Genomic DNA, 16,918 nt, shown 5'->3' on the forward strand with positions numbered 1-16,918 from the left:
ATGTCTTAAGGAATATGAAAAAGTAATTTACATATTTTTGGTCACAAACAACAAGAAACGTTGCAAAGTAAGAACTTGTCACCAAGCTAACAAGACCAACTCTGGGACTCCCAGCAGCTGCATTGCAATATCAGCATTTGCCGGAACTCTCCAAAAATATAAGGATATACATAAAAAAACACAGAGGCTCAACAAGGCACACGAGTAGAAAAACACAAAAGAAAGATCTGAAAATGTTACAAAACAAACTAACCTGAATAAGAAAAACATGTCATAGAAAGAAATCGAATGGACTGAAAACTCGACTGTCTGAAAGAAATGCATTGGAGGGACTAAATTGAACTAAAGCAGTGGTTCTCAAATAGTGGGGTTGGCCCCCATGAGAGCGGTTGGGGCGCCAGGCTTCGTCAATAGTGGCGCGGGTGTGTTTGACCTCGAAACTTTAAAAAAATAATAATAATCAAGTGCAATTGTACATCCACTACACTAAGCAGCAGTGTTTTGTTCACAATTACCTCCACACTATGCATATAGCACAGAGTATTAAGTGTAGATACGAAGTGTAGGAGACCCTCAAGTGACCCCATGAAAAATAAATTAACCCGGATGAGGAGAAAGACTTCTTGGGGGGCACGAAAGGATTTCTTGTTCCAAATGGGGGCGTGACAGATAATAATTGAAAAGTATTGGACTCAAATAATGAGAATGTGAAACTGCCTTTCAAAAATCTTAGCTTACTTGTCATGCATTTCACATACAGTTCACTATATTTAACATCCCCTTTTTTCTTTTCCTAGTGACAGAGCAGCCATGAAGCTCTTCAGGAAGGATCATATTTCCACACAGAAAGACAAGGACACAGAGATCCTATATGAAGAGCCACCAGACGGCGGATGGGGGTGGTTGGTGGTGATCCATTGTTTCCTAGTAAGTCGGACACAAACGATGGTCACTACCTTGAGAAGACAAATTATATAAAAACAGTATAGTTAAGGGGCAGCACGGCGGCGCAGTGGTTAGCGCTTGTGCGGCACAGTTCATGTCATGGGAACCTGTCGTGGGTTCAAATCCAGCTCCAGACTTCCTGTGCGGAGTTTGTATGTTCTCCCCGTGCTTGCGTGGGTTTCCTCCGGGCACTCCGGTTTCCTCCCACGTTCCAAAAACATGCATTTTCAGGTGAATTGGCCGGTCCAAATTGTCCCTAGGTGTGAATGAGCGAATGAGTTGTCTGTCCCTGTGTGCCCTGCGATTGGCTGGCAACCAGTTCAGGGTGTCCCCTGCCCACTGCCCGGAGATGGCTGGGATGGGCTCCAGCCCCCCCCCGCGACCCTAATGAGGATAAGCGGTACGGCTGATGAGATGAGATGAGATGAGTATAGTTAAGCAGAAGACGCTTTGATTTTTTGTTTTGTTTCCCAGGTTAACGTCCTTGTGATGGGAACGTTGAAAACATTTGGGATCTTCTTCTTGGCATTCCAAGATGAGTTTGGGGGTTCAGCAGAAAGCATCAGCTGGATCGGTTCAATCATGTCCAGTTTGCGTCTCTCTGGAGGTTTGAAAGCACCATCTGCAACCTTTTACAAAGACTTACATCTAACTATCTCCAAAACACCCAAGTAGACATATCGTTCTCTTGCCTCAGTACCTCAAAAAGAAAGGATACAAATGGCATTGAAAATAAAAAAAAAACACATTCATGAAACCATCACATACACAGAAACACTCGCCTTCCTTGTTCTTGGCTGGTTGGGCATTGCCCATCTTTATGATTTCACTTTTTTTATGTCACCCATCAGCACCTATTGCGTCAGTGGCTTGTGCCAAGGTAGGAACGAGGGTGACATCCATTACGGGGGCCGCGCTCGTCAGCGGGGGCTTCCTCATCAGTATTTTTGCCAACAGCGTGGTATATCTCTACATCAGCATGGGAGTCATAGTAGGTGAGCCAAGAAACAGAGTCCTATACTGACTCTGGTACCCTTTCATAAGAGCCAGTTCAATAGCAACAATAGCTTCCGGGATCCCGATTTGAAGACCACTTCTTTAAAACCTTTCTCCGTGCAGGAATGGGTTTCGCACTACTGTACCAATCCTTCTCAGTGGTGACGGCGCTCTACTTCCGGAAAAGGTTGGCAACAGCGTATGCCATTGGACGTTCTGGCATGGGTTTGACATTTGCCCTGGCTCCGTTCACTCAGTTGCTTCTGGACCAGTATGCTTGGCAAGGTAGGTAATACATTGTTTCCCTGACTATGACTCTGAGTTACTGTCTCGTTTATTTGTGTAAGTCTATCTATCTCTTCCTCTCCATCTTTCTAGCTCCCTCTCTCAATAGCTTTCTCTCCCCCTTTCTTTCCTTCTCTCTTTTTCTCTCTCTCTCTCTCTCTCTCTCTCTCTCTCTCTCTCTCTCTCTCTCTCTCTCTCTCTCTCTCTCTCTCTCTCTCTCTCTCTCTCTGTTTAACTCTATTGGTTTATATTTCTCTTGGACTATCACTTTGTCTCTACGTGGACAAATATCTGATACAAAAGGTGTTGTCTAAGTGACCGAATCTGATCCAGATACTGTGACACCTTTGTCCATACAGTATCATTACAGAACAAGCTTTTCAAGTTTATATGCAGACTCAATGATGTGCAGTTTCATCAACTCTTGGCTCTAAATTTGCAACGTAATGGATACAATTCAGCCAAAGACCAGTATTTTTCTTTTTATTATTTTACTTGACATAAACAAAAGAACACATGTGACAACAGGCTGGAAAAAAAATGAAATTACTCACATGCACTTAAAACCCCCTCTTTCACTTAGTTGCATTTTCGGATGAGGTTATTCATCTAAAATAGTTAGTTGGCAGTTATTGTATAAAACAAAAAAACTTCAACCATGAGTTAAAAAATATCCAATTGTTCGAAAGATCGATTGGTTCAAACACTTTTTTTCAAAGGTCAGAATTTCCCAAGTACAAATACGATAAAATAGAATGTTAACCAACTCCCACATCAATGGCTCTCCACCCTGAGTGGTTGTGCAGGTCTCTCATGCACATAAACACATACAAAATATCATAAATCTAAACTTCCGAAAGGAATTTGAGTGAGCCCAAAAACCTGACCTTTACAACAGGTCATAAGAAAAATAAATCGGTAACTCCCAAAAAATCGAGTTCCATAGTTATTGTACATCATTTCATCTCAAAACGAGAGTAACTCCTACTTAGTATTGACACATATAACCTTTCCATGAAAGTTAAAGTAACTTTTAAATTACCAAAACCGTTATACAGGAAGTAAGGCAAGCATCTCAAAGCAATAGTGCTTTTGTTATTTATTTAAACAAATAAGTATGCTTTTTTGAGGCTTTTTCTGGATATATTTATCTTTATGGGTTACACTATACTGGCTCCTCTTTATATCTCTGGTAGGGGCATTGCTGATCTTAGGCGGCCTGATGCTCAACCTGATTGCCACCGGGATGCTCCTGCGCCCCATCCAAGTGAGACACCCCACTGTCTCCAGCTGCAGTTCCCCGAGCCAGAAAAGCCCTGCTATGTCCCTTAAGAGTTCCTCTGAGAAGGACAATGCCAAAACCTGCCTGAATGGATCCTCACATTTATCCAACGGCATCTCCAAATCGGACTCTGTTCCATCCCCCCTTGAAGAGCCGGCTTGCACTCAGGAAACAAAGGATCAGTTGGAGAACCCAGAACTCAACCAAGATGTGGGTCTGTGTAAATTGACTACCGATGGCTCTTTGGAGCTAAACTGTACCACAAATGGGTCCACCCCGGTTGGAATCTCCTCCATCCACGCAGGCACGCCTAACGAGGAGAGCACTTGGAATGCCAAAATACTTGACTTTTCCTTACTCAAGGATCCGTTCTTTTGCATATACACGTGGTCTTTGGTCTTCAGCCAGTTGGCTTACTTCATCCCCTACTTCCACCTGTCCGCCCGAGCCAGAACATTGGGCATCGACCCTATGGACGCTTCGTTCATCATCTCTGTGGCCGGTAAGATTCTATCCGAGCATTGTGTTGACTCACAAAGTCCATTCTACCATGATCAAGATGTGATTTTTAGATGCTTCACTGACTCAGTGGAATTCATCCAAATAGTATAGATTTCAAAAGGAATTGAAAGATTACAGTGTGAACATTATTTTCCTGTTGTTTGGGGACTATTCAGGTTAATGTGTATGTGCTAAGCTAACTATCTCCGGGTCGAAGTGGTTTTCCAGAGAGAAAACAACAAAGAGTTGATCATTTGCTTTTTACAACTTGGACTACTTCTTTAACTCTGATCACTACTTCAATTGCTACCTTGGTTGACTGTTTAACATTGTCAAACTTACTGTTTTCCAAACTTGTTTGCTGTGACGTCTCCTTAATTAATCAATTATTGTAGCCTTTAAAATGTCCTGCTAAAAAGCTTAATTACAGTGCTCAGTGGGACTACGTCTCCCATGATTCTTAGATGTGAACTCAAAAATCTTTTCTAACAAACAAGCCCATCATGTGACAGTTTATACCCCGATTTATTTAAAAGTAATTTAACTATTCAATTTTCATGATTAACTATGACAAATGAGTAAAGAAATAAAACCTCAGTTTTGCTGTTAGCTTGTTAAATGGGAACAGAACAATGAGGTTGGAGAAGATCACCCTATACTAACAACTGTAAAACATAAGTTATTTTAACTTGCCCATCACGATCGTTTTCCACAAAGTCTTAATTTCACTGAATTATTTGATCTGATCAAATACATACAGCGTACTTAAACACTCGTGTTTAGTTTGACAGTAAACTTCAACTGAGAAGAGTGAGAAACAGACGACTAAGTCACATTGAAGCGCAGCAGAAAAGTGGGCTTCTGCTTTGTATGAAAAGCTCAAGATAATGAGCTTGGAAGAATCTGACACAATGTACTATTACCTCATGAAAACTTACATATTAGATTGGCAATGACCAGCCCAATGCTAAATGTGACGTTAACAAGCCGGGCAGTGCCATCCATGGTGCTATAAGAGCGCCTCCATCAAGTCGGCCATCATCTTGTTGGACTTGAATTATTCGTGAGATGCTCAGACACAGCAGTATTATGCAATGAATGCGCTTACATAAAAGCTGAACTTTGGTCCAGTGGCCAGAGTGGGTGGGTTCTCACTCACATTATATTGTGAAAACAACATGTGCATTTGGACCGGTTGCACGCATGAAGTCAACACGAGGGCCTCCTTAACACAGTTGTTAATTATTCAACAGGGGATGCATGATCATCAACGGCACGCTCCTGTAATTGGATCCATCCGTACATTCTCTTTTTTCTTGTTTGAAAAGTGGACGTGCTCGATTTGCCAGGAACGAACTAACACATAGCATGGGCGCTAAAACTCTTTATTGCAAAGTTTAACTCAACAACAATATACACAAATATACAAATGCATGATGAGTCCTTATAGGTATGTATTAGTTATCATCTGCATAGAAGAGTTGAGAACAACTACCGGTTTGAATACCTCAGTACTTTTTTGATGTATACGATATTTGTACCTTTTGTGTTAAAATTGACTTCTTGCGTGGAAAGTGATGTATGCTGAAAAACATCCGGCGCATTTCAATTTTTTTCTTTGGAAGTAAAAACCACTTGAATTGTCGTAGGGCCAATGAATTTGATCCAAACCCATTCATTCGATGACAAAAGAGACTTTAGAGGGACATTGAGATTTTTTTTTTTGTTATTTTAAAATGTTAGATAGATGAACTACCATCTAAACACACATTTTAAAAATACTCGTAAGGTCGAGAAAATTGCATCTATTTGACATAACATGAAGCTCATATAGCGGGAGCTGACATAATTGTCTTCATCTTGCTGCTAAGCGTACCCCCATAAAACAAAATTTTTATGTAAGGCAGGACAAAGAAACGAGAAGTAAACTAGTGCGGTTTGGTTACTTGGAGTTACCGTAGTTTGTGATCGTCCATGTTCTTTGTAGCATTCGTTTTCGGTTGCACTGCACAACACAGGGAAATCTAGTGGGTAAATATTAAAGTCTCCTTTAAAGTAGAAGTAAAATCTAGTCAAGAAAATAAAAGTCTTGTTTTAATCAAAGGTGTATTTTTCTGTTTTTCATATCGCTAGAAAATGTATTAGAAATATTATGATTTATTTTCGATATTTAAAAAAAAAAAGAATCAAACTTGGAAAAAATGACTTAATATTCCACAATTAAAATTAAATAGTTGACTCATTCTCCAATCAAAATTTTCTGTTGGGCTTATCAGTTATATTTTGTTAGCGTTAGCATTGCTTAATAGTCCTTAACGTGCACTTCTTCAGGGCATACTAGCCTGCACTTTATGAGCAGAGCAGTTAAACATGGGATCAAAACCCTCTAAAGTGGCTGACAGGAAATCAATGGAGTGAATGCATGACGCATGCCAGCTACACGCAACAACATCACATCTCATCATTCATTACCACTGCAGTTGCACTACATACTCCAAGTCCAAACTAATTTTTTTTTTGGGAAATGATCTTTTATATAGCAGTTTCCAAGTCAATGAAGACTTCCCAAAGTGCTTCCCATTTACCCATTCACACACACACACACTCACACACCAATAGCGGCCGTGCAGCCATGCAAGGCGCCAACCTGCTTATTGGGGACATTAGGGGTTCAGTGTCTTACCCAAGGACACTTCGACATGTAACACGGAGGAACCGGGATTCGAACTGCGATCTCTTGATCCCAAGACGAGCGCTCCTGAGCTACTGCCCTAAAATAAGACTAATTAGATAAATTATAGGGGGATCATTTATTTCTGCGTCTTGCGTCAACTGTACCGGTGGCAACATTTTGAACTTATTGGCACACGGTTAGTTTTAACTGAATTCACCCTGAAGATATTTTAGGTTGGCACAAGAACCGATAGTAAAAAAAACAAAACTGGAAGATATCAATGTACTCCATAAACACGGGCAGGATGATTTGGGTGTCGTTGACAGGGTTGGGTAGAGTTACTTTAACTTGATTACTTTCAATTACTTTTGTATTACTCCAATACCAAATATGCTAATAAAAGACAAAAGAAACCAAATATGAAAAAGATTCAGACTCACAACACGTGGTAAGCTTTCTCTCCTGGCTTTGATCTCTTTGATCTCCGGCAAAACTAACATAAAATGCGACAAAAACAAAATGAAAATAAATCCAAACAGCTTGTCAACATCATTTTTGCCATTCCATGTATTCCGTTACTCCCCAAGCCTGCACAAAATTTAGTCATTTTATTCATATTTAGTTTCTGACGACGGACTGACAAAGGGTGAGTGAGAGAACTGAGCTTAAATAGAAGGGAAGCCAGTGTGTCAACGAGCCTCAGCTGGCGCCACTTGGGCAGGGCCAATTGGGCGCAATGGCAACCATGACAGTACGGAGTGGAAAAGAAAGTATTCTTAGAATTTTAATGGGTAAAAAGGTTTTACTCTATGCACTATTTTAATTTTTTTTAAAGAGACGGTTTCTATTATACTGTATAGTGCAAACTTGTCGTCAAAAAACATATTTTATTAAAATAAAAACATATTGGTTTAAATAATAAGCAAGACTACATGAACTATCATATACATGTGATTTTTAAAAAATATTTATTGGTAAAAAAAAATAAGCCTCACCCAAAAGGAGCTGATAATTGTCTGCCATCCTGCTACTACGGCTTCCCCCCAAAAAACAAAATCTTACGAAAACTTTAAAAAAACATTATATTAAAAAAATGGTTGATTCTTAGCAGTTTGTATCCGTCCTTGTGCTTTTTAGCACTCATTTTTATTTCATAGTTCAGCAACATAGGGTGCTCAAATAATACATACTGTCCCTTCATAAGAATTATACATTTTAGTTACAAGAGTGTGCATTCCAATTTTTTGTAAAGTTTTCCTGCACACATATTGGTTGTTTGGATCCCTTAACCAGAAATCATAGGGGCACCATTTCCTTGGGTGTGTCTTGGGCCAGTCCAGCCTGGTAGGGACCATGTCACTAAAAACACATTTTTACAATCAAAATAGTCAATAAAGAAAAGAAAGATCGAGGACAAATGAATGTTTTGGAGAAATAAGAGTTAGAAAAATAGCTCAGAGATAAACGCCATAAAGATAAACAGTAAACATGTAAAATACTGTTTAAGTATTAAACACAACATTATACAAAGAAGTATAGTGTAATGTATGTTTTGAAAATACTTTTTTCATGGAAAACTTGAAATTGTCTGGGTGACGCCAATCTTTTGAATTGTATTGCAAATCATCAACATTTTTAGACCTCTGACTCAAAATGAGATCCGTCCACCAGCTGAATTGTCACGTAGATAGAAAATGCGTGGAGTGTGCGAGTCCCCCGAGACCATCCGAATTTCGTGACGGCATCACGTTTGTCGTGTCACGTTCGATGTTCATGCGCACTTGTAATGAGAATGTCAGATTGCCACCCGCAATACAAAAGCTGCATCCCGGTATCCTGCTGGGCCCTCAACCCCCGACATTCCCCCCCACCGGTTGTCATAGAGGCCCATTGACTGAATAGAAGGAAAGTCCGGTCTGGCCCGTTCCTCAAACCTTTATGAGCTAGCTGCCGGTCGCTAAGCAACGGCCGGCATAGGAAAGCCGGCGGTTACGAGTGGGGCTCCGTGCGAATCCGAGCGCCAGTTACTTTGCCGAAGAGCACTGGGGCGGCAGCGGATACAAAAGGGGCTGCGAGGGCCGTGGCCCGAGCCAAAAGTTCCTCAGCCAAACTGGGAGAGACATACAGCGGCTGCTGATTATCTCCGCTTTTCATCTCCTGACTGCACGTCCATCAATCCAAAAACTCACAGGAGAGACACCTCATGCTTTACACCCAAACACCAAGTTTTTGACGTCTCGCTTCATATCCTGCTCTAAACTTTGTATTTGTTTTCCTTGCACCCAGTGACATGCGGTAAGGTTTGTGTCTGGTGGAGCGCAGTCAGATTTACGATCAAATTAACCTACATCTTATTCATCGTTCGATTGGTAGAGCAAGAAAGCAAGATATAACTCTAGCAGTGTCTGAAACTCATGACAACTCCTAAAAGTTGCCTGCCCAGCCATAAAGTTGCCAGCCCTATTTTTCCCAACTTGAAACACAATGAGACGACTAAGCGCAAAAAAACCCGTTGTTGCAAAGTATTAAGGGTTGATAATCAGAATATACAACAGAACAGCACTTTAAAATTAAGTTTATTATAAATCTACTTATAACATTCATTGCGTGTATATGACATCGCTGTTTTCCATCTGCTATCAGTATGTACCTGTATGTACTCATCTTCATTCATGCAATGTTTGCGTTGCGTCGTCTGCTACAAGCCACGAGAACTCCTCTTTCCACGATGCTCTTATACATTTACGTTTTGTAGCGTCATACATTTAGTTTTGAATATTTCTTCTGGGGCTGAGGTTTTGGTTTGATTCCTAACCACTTCTCCATTTTTCTTGTGTTCTCTGTGCGTCTACTTTGGAAAATGATATGCAAATGCACGACTTTACAACGCTCGGGAAAGTCCGGCAGGAAGTTATTCGATGCAGGAAGTTATTCGATGCAGGCTTCTGATTGGTTGCCGAGTATGCAAATTGCCGAACGAACCAAAACTTCCAAACCGAAGATTTCGAAATTGGAAAGAAGCAAACGTTTGATTTGATTTGAAAAAAAAAAAAAGATTTTTTTTTTTCTTGAAAAAGTTGTCTGCCACCCGGGGAGACGTTTTGTAGGTTGTAAGCCCGACGTAAAAGATGCACGCCCCGGGCGTCCGGGCAGACATTATTTCAGACACTGACTCTAGCTTAGAAGAAATTTTCTGTTGTCTTATCTTAACTCATAAATGAAGTCTATGCACTGCTTTCTTTGAATGAAAGCATCAATTGATAGGTAGTCATCCATTACTTTGAGTTTTTCCTTGCTCTCATGTAGGTTTTAGATCAGGGAATGGTGTAATCAGGGTTGGGTAGGGTTACTTTAACTTGATTACTTTCAATTACTTTTGGATTACTCCAACACCAAATATGCTAATAAAAGACAAAAGAAACTAAATATGAATATAATTACTAAATTTTGTGCAGGCTTGGGGAGTAAGGGAACACATGGAATGGCAAAAATGATGTTGGCAAGCTGTTTGGATTTATTTTCATTTTGTTTCTGTCGCATTTTATGTTAGTTTTGCCGGGGATCAAAGAGATCAAAGCCAGGAGAGAAAGCTTACCACGTGTTGTGAGTCATAATTTTATTCATATTTAGTTTATTTTGTCTTTTATTAGCATATTTGGTATTGGAGTAATCCAAAAGTAATTGAAAGTAATCAAGTTAAAGTAACCCTACCCAACCCTTGGTGTAATAATAGCCTGTAGTTTGCCATAATCTGTGGTCTGTGGAGCCCTTCAAGACTATTTGTGATTAAGGGCTATACAAATAAACATGACTTGACTTGAATTATGAAAAAAGTCCACGCAATGAGAAAAAAATTGTGGATGGCTTGACTTGCTGTAAGTACTATCATTCATTCTATTTTTTGGGGCTGAGGTGTGCGCCAAATCAGAAACATTGGTCTCATTTTCCCCACCTGCCATGAGGCAGGAGAATTCCGTGCCTCGCACTGCACCTGCAAGCACTCAAAAGAAACGGCTCGCCTCTTCTTTATGCTTTACACCAATGAACGTTTGCACGAGATATTAAACAATAAAAATGTCAAAGTTCTTAGTGCGCTACAGATACAGTACACGTAGTACTGTATGTTTACACACGAACTAGGATTTCTCCTTTGGGGTGGATGCTGGGTGACCTCTCACAGCGCCACTTGCCGGTAGCGGCGGAAAGAAGCACTACAGTAATGTTTTCTACTCAAAAAACGGTGCACACAAAACAATCTAACCTACAGCTATGTACAAATATTTTTCGACATCCTGAATTTTTTTTTCGTATCTACCGTTTTTTGTAAGTTGAATGGTTGCAAGTAGGGGAGCGTCTGTATTTTGATGTTGCATACACCACCTTGAAGTAAAAAGAGTATTTCATCCAACACTTCTCACAAACTTTTTGCTGCATCACTTTGCATCCTTTCTTGACACTTTGATGCATGACCTTATAATGTCATTGACATTGACATCACATGGTGCAAGTGCTCAACCTGTGTGCTAACTTCTGGAGCCTCACACTGAATATACGTATTCTACCTATCTCAGTTAAATCGATTTAAACCTGCGCTCGGATATATTTAATCCCGGTTTGAAGAGGAAGCGCAGCAGGTGCGCCCGACCTGCTGCGCCCAAGACACACAAACAAACGTCGCGGTACTGTCCCGTTCGGGACACGGCGACGCAGGAATACGTAAACACAGCCGCAGCTGCCTCTTCAATCCTCATTGACCTCGCTGCAGACGCTCATTATGTGAGAAAGTCCTTCATTTAGCTGCTTTTACACGTTGGGAACCTTTTCACGTGGACCTTTAAAGAGAATTTAGTGCCTACTAGTGGTGAAAAAAACTTCGATTCAGTAAAACAAAACATGGATTTGAAGTCAAACCAAAACTACATGAACTATCGTGCCACCATTACGTTTTTTTTTTATAATTAACCATAGGCAAAGAAATTTGTATTTCTTTTACATTTTTGGAAACATTTCGCAAACAAAATTCTACAAGGATTTACAGTTTTTTGTTCAGGAACAGAAACGTGTTAACATTTTCGGTTGAAGCTCGTTCCGCTTTTTTCATGTGTTTATGTCAACTTGCGGTGTTGCCACAAGAGCAGACATTTTTACCACATGAATTACGCCTTTCATTGCCCTTTTTGTAGTCAAAAACAAAATGTGTGAGCGCATATATTTGGCCCTCTCTTCTGCCTGTCAGGCAGGATTCAGCAGCAGGCCAGGTAGAAGGAGGTACTAAGATTTTACCTGGCAGTCACACACCCAAGTATGAACTTAGAGTTCTCTAGGACGCAGGTTGACGACAGAAGGGCTGTGTTATCTGCATAAAGAAGTGTCGCTTTGAGGAAATTGGTGTAGGAGCAAAGTATCAATCCCAGGACAACATTATTGATCCGACCCAGGTGCTCGCTTAGTATCAATAATATGGATATTACGATCGATCCACCCCTAGTTCACAGAACCCTTATAATTTTTTCGATCACGTCTGTCTGCTTTTTTCTTACTTTCATCAAAGCTGTGGAACACATTATGTAGGAGCAAAGAGAGGAGAAGCTGGGGTTGGTGGTTGGTGAGTGACTTTATGCTTGCTGCAGTTTTTTGTTAGTGTAGTATGAAAATGGTGAAAGTAAGAAAAGGCCAGTTTTAAATACAGTCCAAACGCCAACCCAAACCCTCCCAAAAATAAAAAAAGAAGAGTTAAATGCACCAGCAGTACTTGCACGCACACCATTAGGAGTTTGACAGAGGCTGCAATGAGCCAGTAGATGACGTCAACAAGTGGAAAAGTTCCAAATTCCGTACAGCACCTTTAACCAGAAAAAAACAACCACTTGAAAATCCGTTACTTATTTTAGTAATAAATATTTGTGGTTTCCTAAAAAGTCATACTTGAATTATACTCGTAACGGATAAAGCAATGAAAAACACTCTCCAACTCTCAAAAATGGCCCTTGAGCATAAAACCTTGCCCACGGAGAGTGTTGCCTTTCTGTTAGTGTCTCCCGGTCACAGCTGCTGCGTATGCAACGCGTAGCTTGCATTGATTCATTGCGCTTGCAGCCATCCCCGCAACAGCTGATACCGCAGGCTGCAGCTTGAGCAATGCGGTCAGGTAGCCGCTGAGTCAGCAAACGACAGCCTCATAGCCAGCGCGCTATTTTACAGAGACAACACAGCAGCAATGACTTAACTTGCTTATTTGCTTTATGAGATGCTCCAAAAACCAATAAGAAAGAGAAATTGAGTGAGTTGTTTGAGGGCAGTTAACTCACTTTCCCTGTTGTATATCAAGTTCAATCAGAGACTTCCTGGTGCCATCTCAGTTTAGGGAGTCTTCTCCATTATATCTAACGATTGTTTTCGGAAGCAATTTTCCAGACACAAAACTGACAAAAAACAGATGACAGCGCTTTGTCTTCAATTGTAAGATTCCTTAAAAGGATGTTTAGAGTATGATTTATGATTTTTCAGTACAGTACCTTACAGGCCAGGGGTGGCCAACCCCATCCTTGAGAGCTCTGTATGTTTTTGGAGTTTTTCCATTTCAATACGGGCAATTCCAATCACTTGGTCTGGGATCATTATCAAGCTAACAAGTTAAACATTTGCATCATCCGAGTTTAAGAAGAGAAACCTCCAAAACATGCAGCACATGCGGCTCTCGAGGACTGGATTGGCCACCACTGTTATAGGCCAACATCAAACCTAGGGGTATAGCATTTTCCTGATAAAACACTGACAGGAACATTAAAAAAAAAGACTTAATTCACTCACTCACTCACTCACTCACTCACTCACTCACTCACTCACTCACTCACTCACTCACTCACCCAACCAACTTCCCTCATTTGCAAGTCTTAGAATTACATTTTTATAGACAGATACTGAACTTTTGAGTATGCAATAATGCCAATAGCAGATACTGATGCAATTAGTACATAAAATCCTTCCATCTCCTAGAACACCCCCTCACAAATCAAAAAAATATACCCATAAATCACTAAATAATGTATATCAGTATATATTCTTCCAATTTATTGTTCCTGATTTAAAACTGACCCTAAAGGGTAGCCAACACCGGTATTATCTAGCGTCCCGACTCCCAAGTCTAGATACTGTACGTAAAAATAAGGTTGGTATCTGCACTGATACTGATGTGTGGTATCAGTCCTCAGCCATCCCCCTTTTTTAAAATTGTATCGGATACTAGAAAAATAAATACATTTAGGTGAGAGTGCACCAATCGACAACGTGGGTAAATGTCAACCATGTTATTATCTTTTAAGCAAATAACCTCCAAAAATGGTTCAATTTGTTTGATACAATCTCAAATATTTCTTATCTGGTATAACAAAACATAACCTGCTCAAAAGTTGTAGTTTCTTTAAAGAATTTCCCAAAGTGAGTAATTTTGCTGAAAACAAAACATAATAATTTGAAAAAAATCGGTTTTCTATAAAACAACTCCCACTAAAAATGTGTTATTTTGTTAATAACAAACTAGGAAGTTGGGTCAAATTGATCCAAGTAGTGGGTCAGTCCATATTTTACTCAATTAATTAGAGAAAAGTTTCCCATTCTTTTGGAGCAGGCCACTACTTTTTTTCATTTTGGGCGGCAGTAGCTCAGGAGGTAGAGCGATCGTTTTAGGATTAAGGGATCCCAGTTCGAATCCCGACTTGTCCGTGTTACATGTCGAAGTGTCCTTGGGTAAGACATTGAACCCTCAATTACCCCCAATAAGCAGGTTAGCGCCTTACATGGCTGCACACATCACGGCCGCTATTGGGAAATGTGAAGCACAATGTAAAGCGCTTTGGGAAGTCATTGACTTGAAAAGCGCTATATAAATGCAGATCATTTCATTTCATTTCATTTCATTTAAAAATGTTGAAGCACGAGCTTCATGTGTTTCTTTTTTAAAGCTTAATTTTTCATGTTCCCTGAATAGGCAGTATAACTCATTTTTTAACATTTGTGGTCACGATGACTAAGGAAGTAATACGAGTTATCCTTTGGGTTAACCATTTTGCTGTAGATTTAGTATTTACTGTTTTTTGGCCCATTTTTTTACGTTTTACTAAACTATTTTTTTTGTTTTTCTAAAAAGAAATATACTAAAAATGAGTAAAAATTATCTGCTAATGGAAAAATTTTTTTTACTATGTTCTAACTTTTTTGTTGAAATGATATTTAAAATCAGCAAAATTATATGCAAGTACTTTATTTATTTTCTCATCTCATCTCATCTCATTAGCTACATCGCTTATCCTCAGTAGGGTCGCGGGGGTGCTGGAGCCCATCCCAGTAATCATCAGGCAGTGGGCAGGGGACACCCTGAACTGGTTGCCAGCCAATCGCAGGGCACACGGGGACAGACAACTCACTCGCTCATTTACACCTCCAATTTGGACCGGCCAATTCACCTGAAATGCATGTTTTTGGAATGTGGGAGGAAACCGGAGTGCCCGGAGGAAACTATTTTCTAATTTTTAATTCTTTGCAACGCAATCACAAACACCTTTATCACACTAAATAGTTTATTGAAGATACTGTACTAATTCATGAGCAGGTTATTTGTACATGAAAAGAAAATGTAATATGCTGCCACCTACTGATATGGATGGATATTATAGTTACTCAGCTGATCGCTGGAAAAAAGCAACAATATTGACCAATGGCCTGCTTCTTTTGCAAAGATAAGATTGGGCAATTTTCTGTGGTACACTGGACATGGTCTGACAACATACTGATTGAAAAACATGGACACTTGTATTTGGTGTAGCCCGACTTTACTTTGTAATTTGCAGGCATCACAGAGACCATCGCCCAGTTGGCCTCGGGCTGGGTGACGGACCGAAACCTGTTCCACAAGTACCACTACCACAAGGCTTACCTGATCCTCTGCGGTCTGGTCAACTTGCTCTCCCCGCTGGCCACCTCCTACATCTTGCTCATGGTCTACGCCGTCTTCTTTGCTATCTTCTGCGGGGGCTACATGGCGCTGTTGCTTCCGGTTCTGGTGAGACAGTCAATTTGCTGGCGTGCACAAAGTCAGACGAAGAATTAGGAATGACATCATCAATGCTTTCCGGGTTTTGGCTGTACTCTTTTGTTTGGATAGTATCTTTGTCAACATTAGATAGCGTGGCTAATGTGGTGATGTTGGTTTAAGATCAGGCGATCAGGCGATGGTGTAATTGTAATCCTGTGCAGTCCTTTGAGACATTTTAAGGGCTATACAAATAAACGTGACTTGACTTGACATAACAGGGAGTTTAACACACATAATGAGGCAATATCTTTGGCACTGATTTAAGAAAAACTGAAAAATGCAACTCTATGTAATTTCCCTTTATTGGATTTAAGATAAATTTCTGCAATCCTGTGCACATTTGCAATGCGTGTACGCTCAAGGGGCACAATTATGCATCACAATGAGCTACCATTGTGCAAGCCAATTATAAATTCTTCCAATCTTCCCAATTTAGACTCATGCTGCAATTTAAGCGAAAATCCCACCATCACTTATTTCTAGATTACACCTATCAAATAATAAAATATCCTCAAAATTTGTGAATTTGTGGGGATTCATCAACTCTATTTATGTTATTGCATAGGTATTTGCTTTTTAAATCAGGTGATTTTCTTTTCTGATGTTGTTTCCCTGCAGGTGGATCTGGTAGGGGCAGAGAAACTCAACAACTCCATGGGCTTCTCCATGTTCTTTGTGGGACTGGGATGCCTCACAGGTCCACCTTTGGCAGGTGAGCTTAAACTATAAACCCCAAGCCCCAATATCCTAAATTCCCACTTATTGCCCATTATTAATGTTATTTCTAATTTCATAACCTATTGTTGAATATCACTGATTGTGGCGGCGCGGTGGTTGACTGATTAGCAGGTCCTGGGTTCTCTCCCACATTCCAAAAACATGCATGGCAGGTGTATTTGTGACTCCAAATTCTTCCTAGGAATAAATGTTTGTGTGAATGGTTTTACTGTATTTCTATATGTGCCTTTTGATTGGCTGGCAATCAGTCCGGATTGTCCCCTGCCCACTGCCCGTCAGCTGGGATGGGTTCAAGCACCTCCGCAACCCTAGGGACCAAAGACGGTTCGGAAAATGAATGAATGCATGATTGATTGTTTATATTAATTTGAACGTTTCGATTCATTTTAACACATATTTTTCTTAA

The 16,918-nt window shown here is 40.3% G+C and overlaps 1 protein-coding gene across 2 annotated transcripts in view; it reads left to right on the plus strand.

Moving 5' to 3' along the window:
* The window catches only part of slc16a4 (solute carrier family 16 member 4), a 49,094-nt gene that overhangs the window by 25,090 nt on the left and 7,086 nt on the right, over positions 1 to 16,918 (plus strand). For both annotated transcript variants that reach the window (XM_088331064.1, XM_088331065.1), the window contains 7 exons: positions 798 to 927; positions 1,420 to 1,552; positions 1,797 to 1,940; positions 2,065 to 2,226; positions 3,423 to 4,010; positions 15,530 to 15,741; positions 16,393 to 16,486. In XM_088331064.1, the coding sequence (XP_088187190.1) occupies positions 811 to 927; positions 1,420 to 1,552; positions 1,797 to 1,940; positions 2,065 to 2,226; positions 3,423 to 4,010; positions 15,530 to 15,741; positions 16,393 to 16,486 (1,450 nt within the window). In that variant the 5' untranslated portion in view covers positions 798 to 810. The remainder of the gene's footprint in view (positions 1 to 797; positions 928 to 1,419; positions 1,553 to 1,796; positions 1,941 to 2,064; positions 2,227 to 3,422; positions 4,011 to 15,529; positions 15,742 to 16,392; positions 16,487 to 16,918) is intronic.

This window comes from Urocampus carinirostris, chromosome 3 (genome assembly GCF_059441175.1).
Source record: "Urocampus carinirostris isolate Australia breed hairy pipefish chromosome 3, RoL_Ucar_1.0, whole genome shotgun sequence".
NCBI classification, from domain to species: domain Eukaryota; kingdom Metazoa; phylum Chordata; class Actinopteri; order Syngnathiformes; family Syngnathidae; genus Urocampus; species Urocampus carinirostris.